The sequence below is a fragment of the Ahaetulla prasina genome, chromosome 2 (assembly GCF_028640845.1).
Source record: "Ahaetulla prasina isolate Xishuangbanna chromosome 2, ASM2864084v1, whole genome shotgun sequence".
Taxonomy (NCBI): domain Eukaryota; kingdom Metazoa; phylum Chordata; class Lepidosauria; order Squamata; family Colubridae; genus Ahaetulla; species Ahaetulla prasina.
In genome coordinates, this window is record NC_080540.1 from 3148561 (window position 1) to 3173658 (window position 25098).

General features: G+C 41.7%; 1 protein-coding gene across 1 annotated transcript; it reads left to right on the plus strand.

The window, feature by feature from the left end:
* Nucleotides 1-7786: 7786 nt before the first annotated feature.
* On the plus strand, nucleotides 7787-23458 carry LOC131192740 (zinc finger protein 506-like). Its single transcript, XM_058172217.1, has 5 exons — nucleotides 7787-8371; nucleotides 8583-8697; nucleotides 8812-8879; nucleotides 18936-19065; nucleotides 20809-23458. The coding sequence occupies exons 1-5, from the start codon at nucleotides 7967-7969 to the stop codon at nucleotides 21870-21872; spliced, it is 1782 nt and encodes a 593-aa protein (XP_058028200.1). The 5' UTR covers nucleotides 7787-7966; the 3' UTR covers nucleotides 21873-23458.
* Nucleotides 23459-25098: the final 1640 nt, after the last annotated feature.

Consider the following 25098-nt stretch of genomic DNA (forward strand, 5'->3'; position numbering starts at 1 on the left):
AGAAGAACCAATGAGAATTCTCCCTTCTGCCGCGTCATCGGTTTGTGAGCAGAGTCTCCCTTGTCTTCACTCCCTCTGGAGGAGAGTTGGGCCAAGGGAGAGAAGCAGAGAAAATGGGGGGGGGGTGTCCCTTCAGTCTTTTTTTTTTTTTTAATAGACTAGAATTCTTTATTGGCCAAGTGTGATTGGACACAGAAGGAAATTGTCTTGGTGCATCTGCTCTCAGTGTACATAAAAGAAATAGAATAGAATAGAATAGAATAGAATAGAATAGAATAGAATAGAATAGAATAGAATAGAATAGAATAGAATAGAATTCTTTATTGGCCAAGTGTGATTGGACACAGAAGGAAATTGTCTTGGTGCATCTGCTCTCAGTGTACATAAAAAATAGAATAGAATAGAATAGAATAGAATTTTTTATTGGCCCAGTGTGATTGGACACAGAAGGAAATTGCCTTGGTGCATCTGCTCTCAGTGTACATAAAAGAAAAGATACCTTCATCAAGAATCATAAGGTACAATACATAATGAAAGCCATAAGTTACAAATAAGCAATCGAATCATATTAGGAAACATTATAAATCTTAAGGATACCGGCAACAAGGTTACAGTCATACAGTCATAAGTGGGAGGAGATGGGTGATGGGAACGATAAGAAGATTAATAGTAGTGCAGATTCAGTAAATAGTTTGACAGTGTTGAGGGAATTGTTTGTTTAGCAGAGTGATGGCCTTCGGGAAAAACTGTTCTTGTGTCTAGTTGTTCTGGTGTGCAGTGCTCTATAACGTCGTTTTGAGGGCGGAGTTGAAACAGTTTATATCCAGGATGCGAGGGGTCTGTAAATATTTTCCCAGCCCTCTTTTTAGAAATAGAAATTAGAAATAGAAATAGAATTTTTTTTTTATTGGCCAAGTGTGATTGGGCACACAAGGAATTTGTCTTGGTGCATATGCTCTCAGTGTACATAAAAGAAAAGGTACACATTTACAACACAAATGATGGTCAATATATCAATATAAATCATAAAGATTGCCAGCAACAAAGTTACAGTCATAGAGTCATAAGTGGAAGGAGATGGGTGATGGGAACAATGAGAAGATTAATAGTAGTGCAGATTCAGTAAATAGTTTGACAGTGTTGATGGAATTATTTGTTTAGCAGAGTGATGGCCTTCGGGAAAAAACTGTTCTTGTGTCTTGTTGTTCTGATGTGCAGTGGTCTATAGCGTCGTTTTGAGGGTAGGAGTTGAAACAGTTTATATCCAGGATGCGAGGGGTCTGTAAATATTTTCACGGCCCTCTTCTTGATTCGTGCAGTATAGAGGTCCTCAATGGAAGGCAGGTTGGTAGCCATTGTTTTTTCCGCAGTTCTAATTTTCCTCTGAAGTCTGTGTCTGTCTTGGGAGGAGGGGACACAGATCAAGGGGGGTGGGGTCATGGCAGAGGAGAGAGTGGACTTCTTTTTGCCCTCTGCAGATCCTACCTGGAGTGGGAGTGCCCTTCCCCCAATCACATGGGTTGACTCTCCTGCCCGCCCCACCCGAAACCTTCTGCCTTTTGAGCCCGTCCTGGCAAAGGAGCTGCTAGAAGGCAGGTTCTCCCTAGAACTGAGAGGTTTTCTGACTCCACCGCAAATAGAATAGAATAGAATAGAATAGAATAGAATAGAATAGAATAGAATAGAATAGTATAGAATAGAATAGAATTTTTTATTGGCCCAGTGTGATTGGACACAGAAGGAAATTGTCTTGGTGCATCTGCTCTCAGTGTACATAAAAGAAAAGATACCTTCATCAAGAATCATAAGGTACAATACATAATGAAAGCCATAGGTTACAAATAAGCAATCGAATCATATTAGGAAACATTATAAATCTTAAGGATACCGGCAACAAGGTTACAGTCATACAGTCATAAGTGGGAGGAGATGGGTGATGGGAACGATAAGAAGATTAATAGTAGTGCAGATTCAGTAAATAGTTTGACAGTGTTGAGGGAATTGTTTGTTTAGCAGAGTGATGGCGTTCGGGGGGAAAAACTGTTCTTGTGTCTAGTTGTTCTGGTGTGCAGTGCTCTATAACGTCGTTTTGAGGGCGGAGTTGAAACAGTTTATATCCAGGATGCGAGGGGTCTGTAAATATTTTCCCAGCCCTCTTTTTAGAAATAGAAATTAGAAATAGAAATATAATTTTTTTTTTATTGGCCAAGTGTGATTGGACACACAAGGAATTTGTCTTGGTGCATATGCTCTCAGTGTACATAAAAGAAAAGGTACACATTTACAACACAAATGATGGTCAATATATCAATATAAATCATAAGGATTGCCAGCAACAAAGTTACAGTCATACAGTCATAAGTGGAAGGAGATGGGTGATGGGAACGATGAGAAGATTAATAGTAGTGCAGATTCAGTAAATAGTTTGACAGTGTTGATGGAATTATTTGTTTAGCAGAGTGATGGCCTTCGGGAAAAAACTGTTCTTGTGTCTAGTTGTTCTGGTGTGCAGTGGTCTACAGCGTCGTTTTGAGGGTAGGAGTTGAAACAGTTTATATCCAGGATGCGAGGGGTCTGTAAATATTTTCACGGCCCTCTTCTTGATTCGTGCAGTATAGAGGTCCTCAATGGAAGGCAGGTTGGTAGCCATTATTTTTTCCGCAGTTCTAATTTTTCTCTGAAGTCTGTGTCTGTCTTGGGAGAAGGGGACACAGATCAAGGGGGGTGGGGTCATGGCAGAGGAGAGAGTGGACTTCTTTTTGCCCTCTGCAGATCCTACCTGGAGTGGGAGTGCCCCTCCCCCAATCACATGGGTTGACTATCCTGCCCTCCCCACCCAAAACCTTCTGCCTTTTGAGCCCTTCCTGGCAAAGGAGCTGCTAGAAGGCAGGTTTTCCCTAGAACTGAGAGGTTTTCTGACCCCACCGCAAATAGAATAGAATAGAATAGAATAGAATAGAATAGAATAGAATAGAATAGAATAGAATAGAATAGAATAGAATTTTTTTTATTGGCCAAGTGTGATTGGACACACAAGGAATTTGTCTTGGTGCATATGCTCTCAGTGTACATAAAAGAAAAGATACGTTCATCAAGGTACAACATTTACAACACAATTGATGGTCAATATATCAATATAAATCATAAGGATTTATATTGATATATAATTTATATTGATATATAAGCAGAAATACCTGTGCTTCCCCCCACCCCCACCTCCTTAAATTGGAATCCAGCATTTTGGGGGCAGGGAGAAGCCCTGCTTGCCTTTTGTAATGCAAGCCTTTCCTCTCTCCCCACACCCATTCAGGGGCTTTCTCAGAAAATGGGGCAGGGGAGATAGAGGGCTGATCCCCTCCTTCCTTCCTGGGGATAATGCTGTGTTCCTTCCAGGGAGGGGGAAGCAACACAGTTGGTCCTAAACTCTTGTCCCACCCCCCATATGGATGGAAAGGGATGGGAGGGGAACATGGAGCCAGGGCTTTTCCATGCCCCTTGCTAGAAATTCAGAAAAGATGAGACCCACTTGCAAATCCTAGCCCCCCCACTCCCATTCACTAGGCAGCGCCCATTGTCTGCAAGGCTTTTCAGCTAAAGAGCCCAAGAGGGGAGGGAGGGGCAAAGTCCTGGAGAGGTTCCAAACAAAGGTGAATAGGGAAACTATCCCATCAATAAACCCAGGATTAAACATCACCAAGCACAGAATTAAACCTGGTCTGGTTCCCCCCCTCATCCCCCCCCCGGCACATGCATGCAAAGGGACGGCTGGGGAACATGGGGCCAGGGGCCTTCCCTCGTCTTTTGCTAGGATTCCAAAGACTGGATGAGGCCTTCACAAGACCCCCCCCATGCAAGTCCCAGCATGAGCTCCCTGCAAGTGGTGGGTTTCAAATTTTTTTTACTACCAGTTCTGTGGATGTGGCTTGGTGGGCGTGGCATCGCTTGGTGGGTGTGGCAGGGGAAGGATACTGCAAAATCCCCATTTCCTCCCGATCAGCTGGGACTTTGGTGGCAGAGAATAGATGGGGGCGGGGCCAGTTGGAGTTTTTACTACCGGTTCTCCGAACTACTCAAAATTTCTGCTACCGGTTCTCCAGAACTGGTCAGAACCTGCTGAAACCCATCTCTGGTCCCTGCCCGGAAGAGCCCCACCCCCACTAGGCAGCGTCCATTCCTTGCAGAAGATCCAAGTCAACCAGGATGAATGCAGAAGCGGGGAAACTTTTTCCGTCAAAGACCTCTTATGACGTAATTGGAATAATGACAGGTGTCAATGTAGTGTGTGTGGGGAAAACTTCAGGGTGAACATCTTGTAAGCTGAAACAAATGCACGGGGGAAAATATATTTTTCAAGCATTAGGGCCATGTTCTTTTTATGGTTTGCCATAACGTTAAGGTCACTTAAAATTAAGTAACTTATCAGTCATGTAGTTACTTGCTAAAGATGCATAAAATTCTCTTCGTTGCATTAAAAATTACTGACCCAGTAAAGTGTATGGATGGCCTTGTGGGGAGGGCATATTCCAGCTGCTGCTTGGTTGAAGCTGTTTTTTCAAATATCCTTATTAAATATTTTGTGTCAAACTGGGGGAAAAAAGAAATAGATACAGAAAGAAAAATCAGACGTTATGTCCATTTTTTAAAGTGGATTTTTAACCACTTTTCCATCCTTTTAAATTTTGTTTTGCTCACTATAGCGAAACTCTGGGTGTCAACTCCAAATCTGGTTGAATGTTTTCATAGCAATGAGCCTTCAGCTTTTCTTGTTTTGCTTTTCCATTTTCTTTTCCATTTATGGTCTAATGATTTTTGTTATGTATCTTTAAATGTTTTGGCGGGAAACAAGCACGTTGCTGATTGGTTGAAGCCGCCGGTTAAACAGTATATAAGGAGAGGTTTTACCCCAGCCAGGTCGCTGGGTTCACCCTATATTAAAGAGCTGTTGTCACTACCCTGGTCTCCAGCCTCGTTACTTCCCGAACTTAACAATTTTTTTTTTCATTTTGCCACAACAGTATACACAAACATTGTCATAAGTAAAAAAAAAAATATCATGAAGAAAATATATATATATATATAAGTAAAGAATATGCATCAGCTATATTAATTTGATGTAATGAAGGGAACAATAGGACAGGAACGGGAGGCACTTTTGTGCTCTTATGCACGCCCCTGATAGTCCTCTTAGGAATGGGGTGAGGTCAATAGTAGACAGTTTTTGGTTGAAGATTTTGGGATTTTGAGTAGAGACTATGGAGTCAGGTAATGAGTTCCAAGCGTTAACAACTCTGTTACAGAAGTCATATTTTCTGCCATCAAGTTTGAAGCAGTTGACATTAAGCTTGAATCTATTTTTTGTTCTTGTAATATTGCGATTGAAGCTGAAGTAGTCTTTTACAGGAAGGATATTGCAATAGATGATTTTGTGTGTTAAATAAATAAATAAAAATAAATAAAATATTTAAAATAAAATAATAAAATAATATAATATAATATTAATAATAAATATAAATAAATAAATAAAATAATAATAAAATAAATATTTAAATAAAATAAAATATTTAAAATAATAAAAATAAAATAATAAAATAAAATAAAAAAAGAAATAAAATAAAATAAAATAAATAAATGATTTTGTGTGTGTCCAATCACACTTGGCCAATAAAAATTCTATTCTATTCTAAAAAAAAAAAAAATACAGGTCATGTCGAAGTCGACGGAGTTGTAAGTTTTCTAATCCCAGGATTTCAAGCCTGGTGGTATAAAGTATTTTGTTGTTTTCGGAGGAGCGAAGAACTCTTCTAGTAAAATATTTCTGGACGCTTTTTATTGTATTTATGTCAGAGATATTTATGTCACAGATATCCCTGCATTAAATGCTCCAAGGGGCTCAAGCTTCCTAGTCACATTTCTTGAGGTGAATTTCCTACTCAATCCCTATGTAAAAATGGGTTTTCCTCATCATAGTTTAGCTTTCTATTCCTTTTTCAGGATCTTCCTTTTCTTTCACCAGAAGAGGCTGGAGGGGTCTCTGCCCCTTTCTTCTCCTCCCTTTGCTGAGAGGCTGAGCGAGTAGAATAGAATAGAATAGAATAGAATTTTATTGGCCAAGTGTGATTGGACACACAAGGAATTTGTCTTGGTGCATATGCTCTCAGTGTACATAAAAGAAAAGATACGTTCATCAAGGTACAACATTTACAACACAATTGATGATCAATATATCAATATAAATCATAAGGATTGCCAGCAACAAGTTATAGTCATACAGTCATAAGTGGAAAGAGATTGGTGATGGGAACTATGAAACGATTAATAGTAGTGCAGATTCAGTAAATAGTCTGACAGTGTTGAGGGAATTATTTGTTTAGCAGAGTGATGGCCTTTGGGAAAAAACTGTTCTTGTGTCTAGTTGTTCTGGTGTGCAGTGCTCTATAGCGTCGTTTTGAGGGTAGGAGTTGAAACAGTTTATGTCCAGGATGCGAGGGATCTGCAAATATTTTCACGGCCCTCTTCTTGATTCGTGCAGTATACAGGTCCTCAATGGAAGGCAAGTTGGTAGCAATTATTTTTTCTGCAGTTCTAATTATCCTCTGAAGTCTGTGTTTTTCTTGTTGGGTTGCAGAACCGAACCAGACAGTTATAGAGGTGCAAATGACAGACTCAATAATTCCTCTGTAGAATTGGATCAGCAGCTCCTTGGGCAGTTTGAGCTTACTGAGTTGGCGCAGAAAGAACATTCTTTGTTGTCCTTTTTAATGATGTTTTGATGTTAGCTGTCCATTTGAGATCTTGTGATATGATAGAACCCAGAAATTTGAAGGTTTCTACTGTTGATACTGTGTTGTCAAGTATTGTGAGAGGTGGAAGTATGGAAGGGTTTTTCCTAAAGTCTACCACCATTTCTACGGTTTTGAGTGTGTTCAGTTCCAGATTGTTTTGGTTGCACCACAAGGCTAGTCGTTCGACCTCTCGTCTATATGCGGATTCGTCATTGTCTCGAATGAGACCAATCACTGTTGTGTCATCTGCGAACTTCAGTAGCTTAACAAATGGATCATTGGAGATGCAGTCATTGGTATACAGAGAGAAGAGAAGTGGGGAGAGCACACAGCCTTGGGGGGCCCCTGTGCTAATTGTACAGGTATTTGATGTGATCTTGCTTAGTTTCACCTGCTGCTTCCTGTTTGTTAGGAAGCTTGTGATCCACTTACAAGTCTGTTCCGGTACCTGTAGCTGGTTTAGCTTAGTTAGAAGAATGTCTGGAATGATGGTATTGAATGCTGAACTAAAGTCAAAAGAGCCCCTGTATGTATTGAATTAAAGAAATGAAATAATTTTCCTGATCGTGGCCTTCCTGCCTGCGTCCATCATCCTCTCCTTTTCCCTCAGACGCGATCCTCTTTCCCGCCCTTTATACAATCCTGGCACTTCGCGGCAAATCCACCAGGGGGCGATTTCCGCCAAGAGACGGGAAATCCAGGCGCTTCCCCATTGGTCCACTCGAGGGCGAAAGACCCGGCTGCCTTTGCAACAGGAGGCGGGGGAGGAAATGACATCACGAGCGCTTGCCGCTCTAGGACGCCGCACTCGCGCTCCTTAACCCCTGGGGCTCCGCAGGGGGCGGAGAGGCTGCGGGAGAGTCTGGCGGGGGGAGAGAAGCGGGGCGGCCTCTCCAGCTGCCTCCTTCCCGGCCCTGCGCTGCGATGAGCCGCTTGGGGTGAAGTTTGTTCAGTTGTTCGGTGTTTCTTTCTAATTATTTTTCTTCCCATCTCAAATACAGAAACTCGAAATCATTTGAAATCTTTGCAAGCCAAAATTTTCTCTTGCTGGGAAAAAAAAGAGTGGAATAACTTGCAGTGATCAGTCCTGCAGCACCAGAACTGGTCCTGTGAAGGAAAAGGCATCTGGAGACCCAGAAGAGTCCTTGGAGCCATTTGGAGTTGCTCTGCAGGAGAGAGAAAGGATGGAGACACAACCTTTGGGAAAGGAGGGAGCCGGGAAAGGCCCTTCAGCTGCTCAGCCTGGGAAGCTCTGGACAAGGACTGGGCAGAAGATCCTGGAGGAGGAAACCATCCTCCCTTCAGAAGTTCAGCCCTGGAAGTTCATCCAATATCGGGAGGCTGAGGGTCCCCGAAGATTTTGCAGCCACCTCCGTGACTTTTGCAGGCGATGGCTGAGATCAGAAAAGTATAGCAAAGAGCAGATGCTGGACCTGGTGGTTCTGGAGCAGTTCCTGGCTCTTCTGCCCCCAGAGATGGAGAGCTGGGTGCGGGAGTATGGAGCAGAGACCACCTCCCAGGCGGTGGCCCTGGTGGAAGGCTTCCTCTTGAGCCAGGCTGACAAGCAAAAGGAGCAGGTGGAGTTGCAGGTGAGAGCTGAAAAGAGAATAGAGAATCTGTTTGAATACTTCACCCCTCCTTCCGAAACCTCTCTGACATTCATATTGTCCCATTGTTTTCTCACTGAACCTCACAGATGGCTATTGGGGGCTTTGAGGTTGTGTTCCAAATATAGGAATCCACTTAACGTCATGTGATGTACATTAATTCTGTTTCTTCCTTCCTTCCTCCTATTGGAAGTGCTGCAGTGTGGAGATCAGAGATCCTGAGGGAAAGAAGAACCCATCAAATCCACCTCAGGAGCTATTTTTCAGGAGGATCCCTTCGGAAAATCAAAGTCAGAACACCTCAGGAGGTAATCAAAGATCTTCCGATTTCCCATCTGTTTTATCTTCACTTTCTTCTCTTCTATAGAATACCTTCTCCTACTTTGTTAATTAGGCATTTTGAAATTTTTTATTCCTTACAGAGAAACAAAGAATGAAGTTTTCTGGTTTTTATGACGGAGATCAAACAGTGGTTGAACCTTCAAATCAAGTAAGAAAGGGAAAAGTTATTAGATTTGTATTCTCCCTTCAGGTAGCGAAGCGGGTGTGCAGAGTGCATTCTCCTTCAATTTTCCCTCCTTGTTTAGACTGGTTTATTTTTATGTTCTTCCACAACATGGATAGTAGCAGGTTCAAGTTGCTGTCAGCCAGCATAGCTTTTCCTGGTTATCTTGTTCTGCTAGGTACTCCTCCAATGTTGAGTTTACAAGAAACAATTTTAAAAAATCCTTCAAGAATTAGGAATAAAATAGTATCACAGTGGCAGGAATTACTAGACCTCCATTCTTTTTGTAATTTATCAACCTCGGAAGGTAACAATTAACAGAGTTGGAAGGGACCTTGTAGGTCACCTAGTCCAACCCCCCCCGCCCAAGCAGACCCTATACCAGTGATTCCCAAAGTGTGAGCCGGCTCCCAGGAGGAGCAGCTATCGTCATGGGGGCACCGCGGAATATCTGCGCCCGCTGGGTCTGGCGCTGATGCGCCATTTCTGGGGCGTCTGGTGCGCATGCGCAGTTGCAGGTCGGATTTCCGGGGGAGCCGCGGGCGAAAAAGATTGGGAACCTCTGCCCTATACCCATGATAGCAAACCTAGGGCACAGGTGGTACGTATAGCCATATGGCACAGGTGGCACGTGTAGCCATATCAGTGGGCACGTCAGTTCCGGCGCGCATGCGCACACCAGCCAGCTGTTTTTCGGGCCTTCTGGGCCCACCAGAAGTAGGGAAACAGGCTGTTTCCTGCCTCTGGAGGGCCTGGTGTTGGGTGGGGAAGGCCCGTTTTTCTTTCTCACCTGGCTCCAGATCCTCTCTATGCATCTAGGGAGGGTAAAAACAGCCTTCCGCAGGCCCTCTGGAGGCCCAAAACGGCCCATTTCCCAACTTCCAGTTGGACAGGAAGTGATGTTTTTTGCTGTCCCCAACCTACAGAGATTCCTAGAAAGGGTCTGAAGGCTGGGGACGGCACCCACAATTTCTGGAGGCAAGTCAGTCCACTGATTAATTGTTCTCACTTTCAAGAAATTTCTCTTTGCTTGTAGGTTGGTTCTCGCCTTGAATAGTTTCCATCCATTGCTTCTTGGAACCCTGCTATCATGTCGCCCCCTAATCCTTCTTTTCATGAAACCAGACATACCCAATTCCGGCAACCATTCTTTATATGTTTTAGCCTCTAGGCCACTAACAAATTTTTGTAATCTTCTCTGCACTCTTTCTAGAGTCTCAATATATTTTTTACATTTGGCAAACAAAATTGGATTAAATATTCCAAGTGTGGTTTTAGCAAGGCATTATAAAGTGGTACTAACACTTCATGTCATCTTGATACTATCCGTCTCTTAATGCAGCCTATGATCATGTTGGGGTATTTTTGGCAACTGTAGCACACTGCTGGCTCTTGTTTAAAGGATTGCCCATTAGGACTCCAAGATCCCTGTTGCACTTACTATTTTTTTTTAATATCTATTTTTTTTAAATTTACATTTACATATTTTGAATACCGTGTGTTGTCTGGGCATTTCATTTTACAAAAGAGTAAAAACAAAATAACAGATATATTTATAACATTGGTGATACATGTAATCATAACCATATTAATAATTACATTGGCTTGTTTGTGATCATATCATATATCAATTATATTGGCATACTTATCATTATAAACAACATTCATATTTTTATTTATACATAAGAATACTTTTCCCGACTACCTGAATTCCCTGGCCACTCGCTTCAAAGTAGCCGAGCTGTTCCTTTGGAAGCAGGCACCCCGAGGCTCATGATTGGTAGCCTCTGCATGGAGCTTTTGGCCACCTCTCTGGGAAGCTTCCTCTCCAAGACAGGCAGACGGATGCTGCGTGCACTCTCGCCTCCCTCGCGCTGCGTGTGGGGAAACTGGGAGCTTCGCTTCAGATCCAATTGAAAACAGCGCTGAGCTGCGCAGAAATGCAAATCAAGTAAGAAAGGGAAAAGTTATTAGATTTGTATTCTCCTTCAGGTAGCGCCGGTGTGCAGAGTGCATTCTCCTTCAATTTTCCCTCCTTGTTTGGACTGGTTATTTTTGTGTTCTTCCACAACATGGATAGTAGCAGGTTCAAGTTGCTGTCAGCCAGCATAGCTTTTCCTGGTTATCTTGTTCTGCTAGGTACTCCTCCAATGTTGAGTTTACAAGAAACAATTTTAAAAAATCCTTCAAGAATTAGGAATAAAATAGTATCACAGTGGCAGGAATTACTAGACCTCCATTCTTTTTGTAATTTATCAACCTCGGAAGGTAACAATTAACAGAGTTGGAAGGGACCTTGTAGGTCACCTAGTCCAACCCCCCCCGCCCAAGCAGACCCTATACCAGTGATTCCCAAAGTGTGAGCCGCGGCTCCCCAGGGAGCCGCGCTATCGTCATGGGGGCACCGCGGAATATCTGCGCCCGCTGGGTCTGGCGCTGATGCGCCATTTCTGGGGCGTCTGGTGCGCATGCGCAGTTGCAGGTCGGATTTCCGGGGGAGCCATGAAAGATTGGGAACCTCTGCCCTATACCCATGATAGCAAACCTAGGGCACAGGTGGTACGTATAGCCATATGGCACAGGTGGCACGTGTAGCCATATCAGTGGGCACGTCAGTTCCGGCGCGCATGCGCACACCAGCCAGCTGATTTTTGGGTCTTCTGGGCCCACCAGAAGTAGGGAAACAGGCTGTTTCCGGCCTCTGGAGGGCCTGGGGTTGTGGGGGGAAGGCCCATTTTTCTTTCTCACCTGGCTCCAGATCCTCTCTATGCATCTAGGGAGGGTAAAAACAGCCTTCCGCAGGCCCTTTGGAGGCCCAAAACGGCCCATTTCCCAATTTCCAGTTGGGCAGGAAATGATGTTTTTTGCTGTCCCCAGCCTTCAGAGATTCCTAGAGAGGGTCTGAAGGCTGGGGACAGCACCCACAATTTCTGGAGGCAAGTCATTCCACGGATTAATTGTTCTCACTTTCAGGAAATTTCTCTTTACTTGTAGGTTGGTTCTCGCCTTGAATAGTTTCCATCCATTGCTTCTTGGAACGCTGCTATCATGTCGCCCCCTAGTCTTTCTTTTCATGAAACCAGACATACCCAATTCCAGCAACCATTCTTTATATGTTTTAGCCTCCAGGCCACTAACAATTTTTTGTAATCTTCTCTGCACTCTTTCTAGAGTCTCAAGATATTTTTTACATTTGGCAAACAAAATTGGATTAAATATTCCAAATGTGGTTTTAGCAAGGCATTATAAAGTGGTACTAACACTTCATGTCATCTTGATACTATCCCTCTCTTAATGCAGCCTATGATCATGTTGGGGTATTTTTGGCAACTGTAGCACACTGCTGGCTCTTGTTTAAAGGATTGCCCATTAGGACTCCAAGATCCCTGTTGCACTTACTACTTTTTTTTAATATCTATTTTTTTTAAATTTACATTTACATATTTTGAATACCGTGTGTTGTCTGGGCATTTCATTTTACAAAAGAGTAAAAACAAAATAACAGATATATTTATAATATTGGTGATGCATGTAATCATAACCATATTAATAATTACATTGGCCTGTTTGTGATCATATCATATATCAACTATATTGACATACTTATCATTATAAACAACATTCATATTTTTACTTATACATAAGAATACTTTTCCCGACTACCTGAATTCCCCGGCCACTCGCTTCAAAGTAGCCGAGCTGTTCCTTTGGAAGCAGGCACCCCGAGGCTCGTGATTGGTAGCCTCTGCATGGAGCTTTTGGCCACCTCTCTGGGAAGCTTCCTCTCCAAGACAGGCAGACAGATGCTGCGTGCACTCTCGCCTCCCTTGCGCTGCGTGTGGGGAAACTGGGAGCTCCGCTTCAGGTGCCAATTGAAAACAGTGCTGAGCTGCGGAGAGATGCAAATTCTGGAGCTGAAAGAGGCTGTGGAGCTGCAGGGCTGGTATCTGTTCTGTTTCCCTCCCCCAATACTCCCAACAAAGAGTCAGTCAAAGGCCTTCTTTTCTAATTTATTTACATAGATAAATGTTCTGGCCACGTCTACCCACGGGCCTGCCAAGTCTCTGGAGATAATGAGGAAATTATAGATAAGGCCAGAATTACTCACGAATATATTCTTCCCTCCATTGATACAGTTTGCCCGTGCAAATTCACTGCTTTGTCCAAGACAAAAAGCCAGGAAGTTCTGCCTCCTTTTATAACCTCTGTAGATGTCACTGCATGACTCATCATTCTTTGGCTTCGTCCCAACGCTTCCTCTGCTGCGCGCGCCGGTCACATCTGCGCAGTCTTGCATCACGCCAAAACTGTTCTTGGGGCGTTGCCAAATCAGAAGAAGGCCCGGGAGAATCAGGCCTTGCCGGCCCCTCCTCCTCCCTTTGGGTGGGTGCCAGGGAGGGAGAGGGCCCAGGAGAAGCAGGCCTTGCCAGGTCTTCTCCCTCACTTTCTGAATCATCGGAGTCCGAGTCCAGGAACCTGGGTCACAACAGTATTGAGTCAGCTAGAGGGGAAAGGGGGGTATCTGGTGACACTCCCCCCTATTCCTGCCAAGTAACTAGGATTCCCTCGGATATCAGCCATCTAAAGTTTACATTATATTTAATCAGCACTGAAGTCAAGAATTGATATTTTTTCCATAAGTTCCTTACTCTCCGAAGTATCTGTTTCAGAACTACCAATTGTTTCCCCTTGTATTGTAATGGAGAATAAAGATAGATATTTTTTCCCCCCAAATTTCCTTTAGGGCTGACACATCCCTTGCATTGTTAAGAATTTCATCTCTTACTGATTTTTTTCACAAATCTCACACAATGTTGTGACTCCAGCCCCCGAACCTGGCCCCATGCCCGAAAGTGACTCCGAGAGTGAGGGGGAAGGGCCGGTAAGGCTTACCTCGGGAGCACCGATTCCTTTGGCCTGGCTCCAGGAGCCAGAACCAGACCAGTCGGAGGATGTAATGAGGCCGTCATCCCCTGATTCCTCCCTTCCCCAGGCTACGCCTTCAGACCCAGCTGATAATAATAATAATAATCAAGCTTGGATTGACCCACGCTTCAGAAGATTAGACAGGCGGCATCATCAAAGGGAAATATAAGGAGCTTTGGGACTGCTCTCACTCCACGGGAAGCAAAAGCTAGCTGAACTGTTTTAAAAAGAGCTGAAAGTCTTGCTCCATGAGTCACTTGTTTGAACTTTGGCAAGCAGCTGCGATTTCTCTGCCAGGACTGATGAGAGCCGTGAATCCACTGGCTGAAGGCCAGCTTGTTGATCCGAAGTGGGGAAGGAGACAGAACACATGTACTTCTCTTGGGAGAGTATGTCTCCTTGCATAGTTCATGTGTATTCTAAAAGTTTCATCTTTCTCTGCCTCCATTTCCTTCTCGTCAGTCCCTTAACACCTTTGCCAACAGCTCTTTCATTATGACAAATAAATCTTCCCCTTTTCTATAGTCTGAAATCTTACATAGTAAGCAGCTTTTTCTGTTTCCAACATTATCACAGTGTTTTCTAGCGCTTTGTTTCCTTGTGTCAATCTAAGATTTATTTCATCAACTTTTCCCCGATTTCTCCTCCATTTTTTGAATTCTTTGATCACTTTTTGTTATCTTTTGCTGAAAATTATCAAATTTCTCATCCATATTATATATTTTTTCTTTCATCTCTCCATTTCATTTCTTACTTCCCCTATATCTTTCTTTATTGCATGATTTTTTGTCATGGCCTCCTGCATCAATTGAAACATTGCCTGAATTTCCTTTTGGAGTGTATTTGATTTCTATAACATGCTCTCTATAGATCTCTGATTAGAAGGACTTGATGCAGCCGATGATGGTGTAGAAGATGCTTTCTTCCCTATTTTAGTTAAATTTGAAGTACTTGCCATCTCAGCAGCTAATATTAATCCCTCTTATTCTTCCTTCCCCTCTTTATAAGCTAGCAGCAGGTACACGCACCAGCCCTACTGACAGCCAGAGATTGACCCACCAAATCCTGATCACTATCAGCACCCCAGTACATCAATATTCCACAGATATAGGAGGAGCAAACAGATCACAGATCAGTTCCTTCAGGTTCAATCAGTCTTCAGTATCTCAATACCTCGATGTTGCAATCAATTAAGTTTATAATCCACAAGACCGTCTATGTCTGTAATTTTTGCTATTTAAATGTCCCAATGTTCCACAATACCAAGTTAGTCCAAAATTAATCCACACAGGCCTTCTTAGAAAAAAGAGAAAAACTTAAAGAATAAAAAAACAGAAGGAAAGGGAAATATATTTATCTTCAGTCAATTAGTATTTGTAATCCATAAAGCTCACTGAATCCCCAATCTTTAATACTCCATTGTTTCACATTATCAAAGCTAATCCCAATAATCCACAAGGTCAATCCACCCAGGCCTTCCTTTATATAAAAGTTCAAAGAGTGAAGAAAAGTATTTATAATCCGCAAGGCCCTCTGAATCCCCTGTCTAATTCTCTGGTGTTCCAAGATGTCAAAATAAAGTCAAAGTCATCGTCTTCCCATATTCTCAAAACAAATTTTTGTTTTCCATTTTTCCCTTCGAGTGTTCAAAGATATTTATAATCCAGAAAAATTCAAGGGGAATCCTTTTCTGCAGCTACCACCTATCTCGCTTTTCCTACGATAGGGTGGGAAAAACAACAGCTCTGTCTTCAATCTGTTTCTAAACACCAGGTGCAACAGTTCTGAAAACAAAGTCTTTACATTCAGTCTGGTCACTTCCAAAATGTCCTTGTGAGAAGAGAGAAGAGAAGAGAAGAGAAGAGAAAGAGGAGAGGAGAGGAGAGCAGATGGAAAGAACCTTGGGGGTCTTCTAGTCCAACTCCCTGCTTAGGCAGGAAATCCTACACCACTTCAAACAAATCGTTATCCAATCTCTTCTATATATCGTCTTTGGCCAGTAGATGTCACCCTTACTCTTTTATTTTTCCACAATGAGTTGGTAAGTCAATGAAAAACAAGGAAAACTACTAAGGGGAAATAACTCATTAAAAATACTTTCATCCAGGGGGCTTCTGCTGGCAACACAGGCTTCGTGGACGTTCCTTTGGGATCGTCTGCCCTGGGTTTCATCAAACCGTCCCTGACAGCGTAAATGTCCCTGACAGCGTAAATGTCAAACGGTTTGGAATTCTCTCCCCCGGGAGAAGGGGGAGGGAAGAGTGGTCAGGTTTGGGTAGAGCTCCCCGGGAGCCCCTGGAATTTAACCAGGGGATCGAAGGGTGAGAGCTCCCCTTTAGCCTGACGAAGCTCCGTGCCCAGGGTGCTTCTGTTTATACAGAACGAGAAGCCGCAACCATCTCTGTGCCAAGATTTATTTTTAAAGAGAACTCAACACAGACAGAACAAAGTAGGAGGACTAGCAAGAATTTGCAAGTAATAAATCTTAACTTCAGCTCTTAAATAGCTTTCCTTTGAACTAACTTTCAACTTGAGTGGATTTAAAATGGCGTTTGCAATATACAAAGGAAAGTGAAACTATAAAAGGACAAAGGAAGAGAAGAACATAACAAGCTACTTTTTAAATGGAATGAATAAGAACTGTTAATGATTTTTTTTCTTTTTACCTTTTTCTTTATCACAATGTTTAAGAAGAAAAGTTTATTGAATTTTTTTTTTCTCTTTTTGGTAGATTTTACAGTTTAAGAATGGTTCTTAAGCAAACAGAACTAACTACTAAAATCTTGGAAACTTCTTCACTTCAAATATGGAATTTATTTTTTTTATAGGAACTTTTGGAGGCTTATCTTTTCTTAATAAGTTTTTAAACAAGAGATTTTTACACCAATATATTAAAGATTGGAAATTCTTTATTGTTAGATGTTAAGCTGATTGGTGAGCAGATGGTGGAAAATGTGTAAGATAGAAGACAAGGGGAGGGAGAATGCTTAAGATGTGATTTTGATGGTTTTTTTTTTTTAATATATATATATAGGGTTTAATTTTTACAAAATTTTTATTTTGGGTATAAGGTGTTACTATTTGATATATGTGAGGTATAAAGGAATGGGAAGATGGAATATTGTTTAACTTTTGGAGGACAGATAGAAAAATTTATGGATGTAATGTTGGTATTTGGTTAAATAGAATTTAATTGTTATAATTGATATATTTTGGATATAAGTTATAATTTTAATAATGTTATTTGACAGATGTAAGGTAAATTGAAGAAATATTAATATTAGCAATGTTATTTGATTTATGTAAGTGATATTAAAGATATGAGAAGATAGAATATTGTTTATTTTTGGAGATTGGATAAACATTTAAGAATTTAAGCTGGAAATATGAATTATATTTGGGAGACTGTTTAAGGAAGAAAGTATATTATAAAAGAATTTCTGATGAATACTGGAAGATGGAATATCATCTTGATCGATGAAGATTGGATATTAAAAACTATAAGATTCTGAAGACTTCAGGAGTGGAATGGATTGATATATATTTGGTGTTAATTGATGAAGATTGGATATTAAAAACTATGTATTTTATTGATGAACTGGAAATACTAATTTAATTGGAAGATTCTGAAAATTTTAGGAGTGGAATGGACTGATATATAATGGACTGGAAGAAGAATGTACTTTTTTGTTCCTGGAAGGGGAGTTAAGGTCTTAGAGAGAGGAGTGACTATGGATTATGACTTATGTTGTATTTTAATTTATGATTGTTAATCTTATACCCTGTACTTTGTTCTGGGAAGTCTCAGGGGGTGGGAGGGGGGAGGGAGGGGAAGGGGGGAGAAGGGGGGAGATGAAGGATCAGTGTAAAGAAATGATTGAAGATATGTAATTAAGAAATAGAAATAATTTGAAATGAAATCGGGCTGCTCAGCTGCCATTTCAGAAGGAATGGAAAGGAGAGGAGAGTGAAGGAAGAAAGTAGGTAGGAAAGAGAGAGGTAGAAAAGGGGGAAAGGAGAGGAAGAAGAAAGGGGAAAGAGAGAGGGTTAGAAAGGGTGGAAGAGAGGAGTGGGGAAGGAGGAGAAGTAGTAGAAAAGCGAAGGAGAGGAAGGATGAAGAAAGTAGAAGAAAGTAGAGAAGGGAGGAGGAAAGGTTTGTTAAGGAAGGAAGTGGTAGCTGGGCAGGTCCGAATAAGTAACAAATGAAAGTTAATGACTAATGTTGAATAAGAGACTGTATATTGAATAGGTTGTTGGAAAATGGAAATAAAACTTTTTTACTAAAAAAAATAAAATACTTTCATCCATATGCATGCTTTGAATTATACTTATATTTTTAAAATATCCAGTCCAATCTTTCTGTTCCATTTTAAAATTAATTTTCTAGTCACGTCTCTTCTTCAATGGACTTGTAATCGGCTCAAAACTTTCACTCGCCGCTTTTCCTTGGAGTGAGGAAACCTGTGCCCTCCCTTCTTCTCTCTGGAGTCCATCTTTTCTTAAATATATTTGGGGAATTAAACTTACTTCTGGGTAGAAATTAGACAGTCCTTACCCAGAACCAGCACACTTTCTTCGTCCCGGTTGTCACAACTCTGGTTCAGCATTAATGGCCGGTTTCTTCTCCACCTGTCAGGAAAATTTTCTGGATCTAATAAAGTGGACTGCCATCCATTTGTAATCGACAGAAATCCCTCCCTTTCTTCATTCCTTTCTTTACTTTGGCTCTAAAGAGCCTCCAGGCAGGCAGAAAGCGGTTGGGCTCCACAGAGCTCTACTTGCCACAATTGTCTTGCTCCGACGTCAGCAAGGTCTCCTCTGTTACACTTACTACTGTAGAGCCAGATATCAATTCTATGCCTGTGCATTTGGTTTTTCGTTCCTAAATGTAGATAGAACCTTACATTTCTCAATGTTGTTTTTCATTTTGTTAATGGAGTCCAGTCTGTCGATTCTTCTGTATCTTCAGCCTATCTTCTGGAGTGTTGGTATTCCTGTCAATTTGGTCTTGTCTGCAAATTTTATCAGTTCCCCTTCTATCCCCTTGTCTAAATCATTGATGAAAATAAACAGATCTTGCGAATACTCATGTTCTGGTTTTTTTTCTGTGTTCAGGAGAGTCTTGTGTCCTTCGAGGAGGTGGCTGTGTATTTCTCTGAGGAGGAATGGTCTCAGCTGGATCCTGACCAGAAAGCGCTGCATTCGGAAGTCATGCTTGAAAACCATCGGAACGTGGTCTCTCTGGGTAAGAGTTTTCTTGTCCCAAATCAGAGAATTCAATAAAACAGATTATAGTTAGTTTTTTTTAATTAAAAAATCATTGATCAGATATCGTCTCCTGGGAGGGAGAAGGAAAGGAGCTGGCCTTCTTGTACTCCAAGGAAGGAAAGAAGTCAATGTCTCTTTGCTTAGATGCTTTCTGTGCCATTTCTTATCTGTAATTTTTAATTTGTATTTGAACTTATCTATGGAGGCTGAAAAGAATGAGGTGTACTTTTATGTGTCCTCTGGAGGTCATGTGAGAGGAATGTGTTGTCATTCATTCTACTGTGTTCTACTGTGTTCTAATAACAGGCTCCTTACAGCCTGAGCTATTACGGCCCCTAAGTTTTTCAAAAAGGCAAAATTAAGCACATGTTTTAACCCTATCAAATTACATGTGATTTAAAATCCTTTACTTGCTGGGGGATTTTTATGCCTTTAGTTTTAACTGCATCTAGAATTTGACTTACTGCGTATGTTGTCAAATTAGTTCCTGTATTTAACAGCATAAACAACCGTTGATAAAAATAACTTGTGTTTTATAAAACAGCTGTTTTATTACCGTATAACATTAGAAATGATTATTGGGGTATATTTTCTAATCTACTATTAGAACACAGTAGCCTGCAATTACTGCAGGTTCAAGCCCGGCCCAAGGTTGACTCAGCCTTCCATCCTTTATAAGGTAGGTAAAATGAGGACCCAGATTGTTGGGGGGGCAATAAATTGACTTTGTAAATATACAAATAGAATGAGACTATTGCCTTACACACTGTAAGCCGCCCTGAGTCTTCGGAGAAGGGCGGGATATAAATGTAAATTTAAAAAAAAAATTATCCTCTGAAACCTCCCTAAATTGTGTGAGAACAGAACTTTCACACTTAGGCTGTGCAAGAGCATTCTCCCAATCCAATTTAACAGCAGAGGCCTCATGCAGTGTGACTCGGAGCATCCTAGGTTACGGGTAATCCCTGAGTGACGACCGTTCACTAGGCGACTGTTACAGTTTATGACCTAGCCCACTCCCAAGTACTTGCATGAGACCCAGGGCAAAGTGCTTTGTAAACAGAAGGGAGGCCTCTTCATTTTCAAAGACTTTGACCCTGGATCTCGTGCAGTCCTCAGTTCTTAAAAGAACACAGGCCTAAAGTACTACAGTGCGAGATCATGCAAGATTACTAGCCTGAGACCTTGCACTACTGGTCTCCTGTGATCTCACACTAAAGTAGTTTAGGTCTCTATTCTCTGAGAAATGAAGCCTGTACCAGATCCAGCCAAAGATCTAAAGCTGATGAGACTTTGGAGCAGCGTAATAGCCATTCTTAAAGCCTCCCAACCTTTCCAGTCTCAGTGCAAAGACGTTTACAAGCCAATGGGAGGCTTCAAGCAAGGGACTTCTCTCCAAAGTCTCATCGCTGGGATCAAGGAATGGACTGAGCAGGAGTCCTACCTGCCAGACAGATGCCATGGAGCAGCTGCTCCAAGGTACACCGGGAAAGAAGGAGCTTGTTTCAAAATTGTTTCAGTTCTCACAGGTCTCTGCTGAAATTAACCCACCCGAATAATTCTTAAGTTTTCTCATAATCATGTCTATATCACACCACTTAAGCATGCAAACAACCTAATGGAATTTCAGAAAAATTTAGAAGGAAATTTATTTTATTTTCTACAGTTTCATCTTTTTCTCTAACCTTGTTATCATTTTCATTTCCCTTTTTCTTTGAAGGTAATAATGGGCAGGAGAAGCAAGACTCCCATGAACTGCTCCAAGTGATCAACGCTAAAGATGGAAGGGAGAAATTTGGGATTCGAATGGAATTTGAAAGGCATGAGAAAAAACCATCAAAGAATTCGAATCAGGAAAGCTCATCTTCCACTGATGTTCTGATGCAAGACTTTCTTGCCCAACAAGAAAAAATAAGGGAAAAATATACTGGAAAAAGTGTGAAGCTAATCAAAGCTAAATTAAATTTAAATGAAAACTATTTAACCCAAAACAACGGGGAAGATGCTATAAAAAGACACAATGGACAAAATTACAATGGAACATTTGTTCTTTCTCTTGAAAATAACTTCCTTACATCTCGAAAAGTGATCCATACAGGGGAGAAGCCATTTAAATGCATAGAATGTGGAAATACCTTCACTCGAAGAGATAATCTTATTTCCCATAAGAGGATCCACACGGGGGAGAAGCCATTTAAATGCACGCAGTGTGGGAAAACCTTTATGTATGGCAGTCGACTTAGTGTCCACAATAAGATCCACACAGGAGAGAAACCATATAAATGCACGGTGTGTGGGAAAACCTTTACTTATAGGAGTGGACTCATTAACCACAAAAAGATCCACACAGGAGAAAAGACATATAGATGCATGGAGTGTGGGAAAACTTTTACTCAAAGCAGTGGACTCATTAACCACAAAAAGATCCACACGGGAGAGAAGCCGTATAAATGCATGGAGTGTGGAAAGACGTTTACTCAAAGAGGTCATCTTATTTCCCATAAGACGATCCACACAGAGGAGAAGCCGTATAAATGCACACAGTGTGGGAAAACCTTTACTCGGAGCAGTGGACTTACTATGCACAAAAAGATCCACACAGGGGAGAAGCCATATAAATGCATGGAGTGTGGAAAGACCTTTGCTCAAAGAGGTAACCTTATTTCCCATAAGATGCTCCACACAGGCGAGAAGCCGTATAAATGCATGGAGTGTGGAAAGACTTTTGCTTGGAGCTATGCTCTTACTTCCCATAAGAAAATCCACACGGGAGAAGCCGTATAAATGCATAGAATGTGGAAAGAGTTTTGCTCAGAATGTATCTCTTATGTCAGCATCTATGATGCTTGCTTCCTATCGGCTGCCATAGTAACGGAGGTGGAGGGGGAAGGTTGACATTTGGGTGGGGGATGTGAGCTGGAGAGAGATTGTCCTATGTGAAGAAATAGGGAGGACTGCTGCTATGTTCTACTGCACAGCTGTATGGACTTGTTTTGTTGTTGTTAGTTGCGAAGTCGTGTCCGACCCATCGCGACCCCATGGACAACATTCCTCCAGGCCTTCCTGTCCTCTACCATCCTCTGGAGTCCTTTCAAGCTCATGCCTACTGCTTCAGTGACTCCATCCAGCCACCTCGTTCTCTGTCGTCCCTTTCTTCTTTTGCCCTCAATCTTTCCCAGCATTAGGCTCTTCTCCAGTGAGTCCTTCTTTCTCATTAGGTGGCCAAAATATTTCAGTTTCATCTTCAGGATCTGGCCTTCTTAAGAGCAGTCAGGGTTGATCTCCTCTAGAACTGACTTGTTTGTTCGCTTTGCAGTCCAAGGGACTCGCAGGAGACTTCTCCAGCACCAGAGTTCAAAGGCCTCAATTCTTTGGCGCTCAGCCTTTCTTATGGTCCAACCTTCACAGCCATACATTGCAACTGGGAAAACCATAGCTTTGACTATACGCACTTTTGTTGGCAGGGTGATGTCTCTGCTTTTTAGTACACTGTCTAGATTTCCCATAGCTTTCCTCCCCAGGAGCAAGCGTCTTTTAATTTCTTGGCTGCAGTCCCCATCTGTGGTGATCTTGGAGCCCAGGAAAATAAAATCCGTCACTACCTCCATTTCTTCACCATCTATCTGCCAGGAATTGAAAGGGACGGATGCCATGATTTTAGTTTTCTTAATGTTAATGGACTTGTTTAGGCCCAGTCAAGGTCAACCGTCCCGGAATACCAGATGGACAAAAACACCTGAAGATGTTGCCCACATGACACCAATTGGGATGGGAATTGGACATTAACCTTGGGTCTTTGGGGGAGGAATTTGGGGATACTTTCAGTATGTGGCTTTCGCGCCTTTTGCTTCAGATCGTGCTTTTCCTTCATTGCTATCAGTTCAAATTCAGTAAAAGTATCTTTCTCTATAAACATGGGAGTTGGGGTTTTCCTTCCTTGAGTTTTGAACGGAGGCACGCCTGACATCTTGCTTCTCATAAATGGACCCGTGGTCGTGAGAAACTATATAGCAATAGTGAAGGGTTTATGAAGGATTAACATTTTGTTGTTCATCATGTATACTACATTTTGGAATGTGGGTAGCGCTCTTATCTTGGATGGCAAACCTCAGTTAAGCAGCGTTCCCAGCATATACAAGAATACAGGATGAAACAAAGTTGTAACCCTGAAACATTGTTGCATTTGCTTTCTAGCATAAACACATATTCACACGAAAAGCCAATGATGTAATTACTAACCAATTATTGTGCCTTGGAGATTCATTAACCAATAATGAAGTAACACGTATGTTAGGTGAGAAATGAGAAACTATATAAACTTTGTGTGATGTTCAATAAAGTGCTGTTGATTCTGGACATTGTTTGCTGTTGTTGTTTTTTTAATTTGCATTTATATCCCGCCCTTCTCCGAAGACTCAGGGCGGCTTACACTATGTTAGCAATAGTCTTCATCCTATTTGTATATTTATATACAAAGTCAACTTATTGCCCCCAACAATCTGGGTCCTCATTTTACCTACCTTATAAAGGATGGAAGGCTGAGTCAACCTTGGGCCTGGTGGGACTAGAACCTGCAGTAATTGCAGGCAGCTGCTGTTAATAACAGACTGCATTAGCAGTTTAAATCTGATCAATCATCTTCAGCCTTTGAGCCATTTGCAACATTCCACTTAGACTTATATACCACTCCACAATGCTTTACAACACTCTCTGAGCAGCATATGGTCCCCAGCAATCTGGGTTCTCGTTTTACCGATCTCAGAAGAATGAAAGGATGAATCAACCATCAGTCTATCCGAATCAAACTCCTGGCTCTGGGCAATTAGCCTGTAGTACTGTAGGACGCGGTGGCTCAGGGGCTAGGACGTTGAGCTTGTCGATTGAAAGGTCGGCAGCTCAGCGGTTCGAATCCCTAGTGCTGCCGTGTAATGGGGTGAGCTCCCATTCCTTGTCCCAGCTTCTGCCAACGTAGCAGTTTTGAAAGCATGTAAAAATGCAAGTAGAAAAAATAGGGACCACCTTTGGTGGGAAGGTAACAGCATTGGCGTTGAGTCATGCCGGCCACATGACCACGGAGACGTCTTCGGACAGCGCTGGCTCTTTGGCTTTGAAACGGAGATGAGCACCGCCCCCTAGAGTCGGCAACGACTAGCACGTATGTGCGAGGGGAACCTTTACCTTTTACTGTATTCTAGCCACTGCCCCACCATGTCTGTAGATTTTTAAGCATATGTATATTGTGCCTTTCTGATCCAAATAATAGAAAAATTGAATCCAAAAAAATGAAATTTAATACGGAGAAAAAAAGATTTTACACCTGGGCAGGAAAAACATTACATGGAACCTGGCTCAAAAACAGTAAGTTTTTGTTTGTAGGGATCTTGCAGTCTGAATGGATGAGTCACCTGTGTGCAGCAGCAGCCAAAAGAATTAATACAATCCTTGGTTGTATAAACAGAGACATAGACTCAAAATCACATGAAGTATTAGTCCTGCTCTATAAAGCCTTAATAAGACCACACCTGGAATACTCCATCCAGTTTTGGTCCTCAAATTATAAAGAAGATGTTGAGACTTTGGAAAAAGTGCCGAGAAGAGCAGTAGGCTGATTAAAGGCCTGGAGACTAAAACATATGAAGAACGGTTGCAGGATTTTGGTTTGGCTAATCTAGAGAAAAGGAGGATTGGGAGTGACAATATTCCGGTAACCGAGGGGCCACCTTAAAGAGGAGGAGGGTCTATTTATTTTCCAAAACACCAGAGGGCAGGACAAGAAACAATGCATGTAAAAAAAGAGAGAAGCAATCTTGAATTAACAAGAATCTTCCTTACGGTGAAGACATCTAACCAGTGGAACAGCTATCCTTCAGACATTATGGGTTGTTTCCTCCTGGACGTTTTTAAGAAAATTGAAAGTCATTCTTTTTAGGTTTTTCTTCTTTTCCTTTTTTTCTTACACTTTTCTTTCCTGAGCTTTTTTTTAAAATCTGTTTTCTATTTGTTTATCTCT

Coding starts and splice junctions, on each gene's coding strand:
- LOC131192740 (XM_058172217.1), top strand. CDS start 7,967: ATGGAGACACAACCTTTGGGAAAGGAGGGAGCCGGGAAAGGCCCTTCA. Junction 8,372..8,582: donor AGGAGCAGGTGGAGTTGCAG/GTGAGAGCTGAA, acceptor TCCTATTGGAAG/TGCTGCAGTGTGGAGATCAG. Junction 19,066..20,808: donor TCGGAACGTGGTCTCTCTGG/GTAAGAGTTTTC, acceptor TTTTCTTTGAAG/GTAATAATGGGCAGGAGAAG.